General features: G+C 35.1%; 1 protein-coding gene across 1 annotated transcript; it reads right to left on the bottom strand.

The window, feature by feature from the left end:
• Positions 1 to 842: 842 nt before the first annotated feature.
• Positions 843 to 1845, bottom strand: LOAG_12095 (hypothetical protein; the record flags this gene model as incomplete). Its single annotated transcript, XM_003147609.1, has 3 exons — positions 843 to 1003; positions 1406 to 1587; positions 1637 to 1845. The coding sequence occupies 3 exons, from the start codon at positions 1843 to 1845 to the stop codon at positions 843 to 845; spliced, it is 552 nt and encodes a 183-aa protein (XP_003147657.1).
• Between the last annotated feature and the right edge of the window lie 3843 nt (positions 1846 to 5688).

Raw genomic sequence — 5688 nt, 5'->3', positions numbered from 1 at the left:
TATATATATATATATATATATATATATATATATATATATATATATATATATATATATATATATATATATATATACAGCTGATATATATATATATATATATATATATATATACAGCATATATACATATATATTTATATATTTATACCAGACGTATTAGAAAAGACAGGCGGAGGGAAGGGATAAGGGGAACATGGGAGACAGAGCTATGAGGCGGGACAGCGAAACTCATTCATCATGAACATTCATCGATGTGCATTCCCCCGGCGTTTTTTTTGTGATTCTCTGGCAAAGAACTCAAAATTTAAGGATTAAAACACTGCTCTGCAATCTCGCAATCTCATTGAAACTTTTCACAGATTAAACAGAGATGGTCTAAATAGGGGAATATTAGTGGTGGCAATAATCATTAGAACTCCTAATTAGTATCGACTGACTTACCGTTCTGATTCTTCCGGAAAAACTCTTCATGTAGCAGTAGTAATGTCTCAAGTATTTCAAGACCGTCTAAGTAATGCAGGACTACAGCAACAGTTAGTAAATTCAGAAATTCCATCCCAATTACTGCAATTCTATCTGGAAGATTAACGTACACATCCGTGATAGCTTTCATTGTTCAGTTAAAGCTACTGGAAAGGAACCTCACCGGAATTCGCATCTGATCTTTCGAACCAAAAACACCTCATGATATTAACTTTTACAGTTCAGAAATGGAATGTATAAGGATCTTACTCAACAAGTTCAGTGAACTTGTTCACTTCGTTGGGAACGGTGGAAAGATTCCGATGACGACTGCATTAGGACACTGTTGCGCAGTTTGCTTTTGATTTATGAAATTGACGTTTTCAGGCAACAGATTTCAAAAGCACGTAACAGATTGCACCCAAGGCAATCAAACGTGATACGCGAGAATAAGTGATCTCATTTCGACCATCACATTTGGAAGATGGGTTGAAAGGAAGCTTATGGTGAGACAGGTCCAACATTCCAACATTACAAGCATCTCCTAGAACATAAATTTCGAGGGTGTTCGTAAAATTCTCATTAGTAGATACCTCTTAGCTTGCATTTCACGGAGCCAAATAAGCTTTTACTGTTCTACTCTGTAAACGAAAAGTCGGTTATCTTTTGGTCGCAAAGCTGTAATGATTAAGCACGAATGTGAATATCTAGCCGTGGGAATAAGCTATCTTCTTTAGGGATGATAATGTATCATCACTGATAAGGAGATGGCAGGATGCAGAGGAGTCAAGGGTCACTAAGTAATATAATGATCGAGTGGTTCGGATGAGAGTGATAAAATAGTGGAGGGTGAACATCGAGCGACAATCAACGTAGACTCAGCAATTGACACTGAACTTAGAGGACGGAAGTGAATCATCAAGCGCAGAGAGACAAACAGATAAACGGACCAGTATGCCCTCCTCCCTGGAGGGCACTGAACATTGGGGATGGTGACAGCTACAAGAAAACGCAGCATCCTTCCCTTCGAAAAGAAGACGTGCATCGTAAAAGCGTCCGAATGTGCTGGTGCCCTCTTCCGAGATGAACTGCGTGCGTTTGTGTGTGATTCCCTGAGTCAATTTCTTCCTGTATTCCAGTATCCCGAATGCCAGGGAACGGGAGAAAATGTAACTACTGACTGTTTGCTGCTATCGAGGAAGTTCCGGAATAAATGAATTGAGAAGACAATTGTTCCTTTTCAAGAAAAGAGGATAGATAGACAGAGCAGGAAGTTTGAAACAGGAATGACGTCACCCGAAGAGGTGGAAGTTTTGGTGTACTTCGGATGTGTGCATATGTCCCTCTTTTCTGCTCCCGCAGTCTGCCTCTCTCACCGTAGCCCATTTTCCTTTAACAGATGAAAGATATTTGTACTAATGCTTCCGAATTTCCCATCATTTACTCATCACCTCATCCCCTCAATAAGTGCATTCATTTGGATGTATTTAGTCATATGTTTGTGCGTACAGACAGACATACCAACAAACGAAAGAAGCGGTATTATACTGACTACAGGGAGAGCATAGGAAAGTTCGGGAAGTCTCGAAGGAACAGGGCAGGGCATCCTATTGGTATTGACACACATGCAACATATCAACTGTATAATACCATTATACGAAAGAGATGTTTGCATTCAGCACGCATCCTAGGAATGTTGGAGGGCAAGTGCAACAAATGGCACGAATCGATCTAATGGGCTTTTTTGCTGAAATATGTAGTCTTAGACAAGCAGAAGGGAAGAAGAAGTAACGATGATCAATTCAGCTGCTTCGAAAGTGCAATCAGTAGACACCAAAGATTGTTTGCAACATACATCACATCTTTTATCTTTTTTCTTAACTCCACGACGAAGTGCCTCTGTTAAGAAATATTCCTAAGTTCACTTACTACCCAATTTTAAAGAAAAAGGTCAGCAAAGGAGAGAGCAAACTTCAAAGATATCACTTAACCTCTTAAACTGATCAGAGTTTCGCAAGCGTCCCAATTCGTTTTGCCATGTTCCCCTCTAACATCAATGGAAGTTTACATTACGTCCGCGACACTCATCCAACTCACTTCCATTCACAATAAACAGCCATCAGCCAATCATTCATTGTTTGATTGCGAATCACTTGTAAGTATTAATTAGGACTGAATCTCATTTCTATTCAGTTCACAAATCTTAGCAAATTTATGGATTAGTGGAGGTGAAGAGGAGGTCTCAGATTTCTTGATACGGAATTTATGAGATACTTATGTATTCTAAACTGCAGGATTTATCCTACAAATCTTTTGATACTTTCATCAATAACTTGATCATCGATTACTCACACAGATTACCGGTAAAAATGATGTGCAGTCATTATTGGTCATGATGCTCAAATATTATACAACCGAAGTTACATATATAATTACTTTTTGGTGATGGGTCGGACTAAAGTTCCTGGCACTTTTTAATTTTCAGTCATTTTCTGGTTGGTATTGAAAGCCCTATTTTCATGTTGGCACAATTCATATTCATCCGGTAATGTCACATAGGTGCACCATAACTGTGTTTTCACCAGTTTACATATTGCTGTACTAGGATCTCAATCTTGAGATGGATCTTAATCTCAAGTTTTAAAATTGAAAAAAACAGACTGATTAAGTGATAGTGGCAATGTTTGCATTCACTGGTCCTTTTATAAATATAGATGATGAATTAATAAGTGCCATTTGCTGTGAAGTAAAAGGTCAGAGACCTAATCAGATTGCAATTAGAACAGTCTTAAAGAAGTACTCTGACTATTTATTGCAATTAGCAGTGATGAAAAGGCTGCTAAAGCTACAGGACATAGATTGCTTTTCAGCAGTAAAATCCATGGTCCAGAAGGTATCATATTCGCTGACGTTTTATGCAGTGAAGGAAGCAGAAATTAGATCACCAACTGACTACCTCTCGAACAGAAAATCTAGCGTTGATGGATGGCAATGGCTACTGGTCAACCAGACTAACATGGACTGGAACAAGCTTGTTCCTGTTATATTTTATCGTGAGGCAGATTTAAGCTGCACTTTCGGGCTATAAAGAAAATCTTTTTCCAACACATCAAGCTAAAACTCCCTGCATTGTGCTTTGTGTCGCATATCTTCAAGTTCAAAAGCTATACAGCTAAACTCTGTGACAACTGACAAATTTTTCAACATATTATCCTCTGACTCTACCACCTTTCAAATTCTGCTACTTCTCAAATATCATTTTATCGATTACTTCCAAAATATCGCTGGGAAAATTGAATTAGTACACATTATCTTCTGTGAAATTTAAAGATATAACTAATTTTGAAAGATTCTCAGTTAAATGTTTATTTCTCAATCTCATGAAGCACTTGCATCAAAGAGATGACAGTAAGTCATCAAAGAGATGCCAAAAATAAAAAAAATCTTTATTTGTTTTGGAAGAAAGTAATGAAGCTCAAAATCCAATTCTGTAAAAACAAATATGATTTGAAATCAATAACTTTTATAATGCAATAATGGTTCAGTGGAATAAACTTTAAATGACTGACAAGAGGAGAGACCAATAATGCTTGTCAAGTCATTTTACACTTCTCCATCAACCCTCTGTGGTTTGAAATAACTTCGAAATAATGGACATAAGCTAAGCATAATTGATTGAAATTTATAAGGGAAAACTACATTCAAAAAATATCTGAAAATCGTTAAAACATGGTGCTAAAGGAGGCTTGACAACTGCTTGGACTTTAAGTTTTTGTTTCATTTAGTTTTTATTTAGATTCACAAAAAATTTTTTCTTTGTGAAAATAGTAATCTTAATTATTTGAGTTGTAATGAATTAGCAATTTTGAAATCGGTTACAACTAATGCAACTAAATAGATTTCCTGGAAATGCTAAACAAAGCACTTAACTTTTTTTAGAACAATAAATCTTTGATAACAATAAATAGTAATCTTAACTGCTAATTAGCATTTACTTTCTGCTCCAGGTTTTTTTCATATTTGTGTGAAGTTCGTCCCGTACAATCCACAATGCTTGTACAATTGAATTATCAGCTGATTTAAATCAAAAGCGGAAACGGGCATTCAGGAACAGTCTAATCTAGTTCACACCAGTGATTCTGGCATATCAACCTTGATTTTTCATCCTATCGCGATCTGTATTTTTTCACTTACTAGGTTAATCCTGTTATTCATCACATCGCACTTTTGTAACAAATGGTGAGTGACATGAAAAACCCAAATATAAATTGATTTTTGCGAAACTCAACCACCGAAATGTTACCCCGAACTTCTTTAATGATAGTATTGAATCCTTGTTAGTAAGATAGAAATTTCTTCTGGATGTTTTCTGGTGGTTCATCTTTTACTTTTAATTAATGCATGAATTATGAAGTCATTCAAATTGTGAAATATTTGAAATAATAAAAATAGGGTCATTACGCAATCACTTTTGAGTTAATTGCAATTCTTTCATAGTTCATTATACAGTTTTTAAAAGTGTGTAAAATCCTTGCAAAAAATGAAATTTCAGAAGCAAAAACAAATCAAAGATAGAAAATCAAAAATGACTTAATTGTGTAAACTTTTGGCTATATGTATATATATGCAAATACATTTCTTTAAAATATATAATTAAGTTACAAACAACATGAAAATTAATTTTAGATCTTCGGTTTTCTTCTGTGGAATCTGGAAAGCTAACTAACAAACCAATTTGAAAAACAAATATATTCATTGATCATCTGCATTTGCCCACCTAAAAAGGATACTCAATTTATCTTCAAAATATTTTCGGTTTTTGCCTTACACCTCCGACCTCTTGTAATCTTGTAATGGTTCATCTGCAAGATATTGGAACATTTCATATTATTCGTGAAGATATGAAGCTTACATGTGTTCAATTATACAAAGCTATGAAAATGATGTATTATGTTTTAAGAGAAAATAATTAAATAAGTGCTAAATTACTGAGAAATTGCATCTTTTCTTGAGCAAGCAACAGATGTCCATTATGCTCAGTATGCAAGTGCTCCCCTAATATTTGCCATTTTGAGGCAATTCTATACTCTGATACTGAAACTACTACATTTTCGCAGTTAGAGAAAAAGCTTAATTGCATAATTTTTTCGTTTCAAAATGAATAAAGGCAGCCAATAAATTTACTCGAAAATAAGAAATATTAGTGATTCTCAAAAGAAAAAAAAAAAA

The sequence above is a fragment of the Loa loa genome (genome assembly GCF_000183805.2).
Source record: "Loa loa unplaced genomic scaffold supercont3.9, whole genome shotgun sequence".
Lineage (NCBI taxonomy): Eukaryota > Metazoa > Nematoda > Chromadorea > Rhabditida > Onchocercidae > Loa > Loa loa.
Note: the sequence above shows the minus strand (reverse complement) of the source record. Positions and strands in the feature narration are given on the sequence as shown.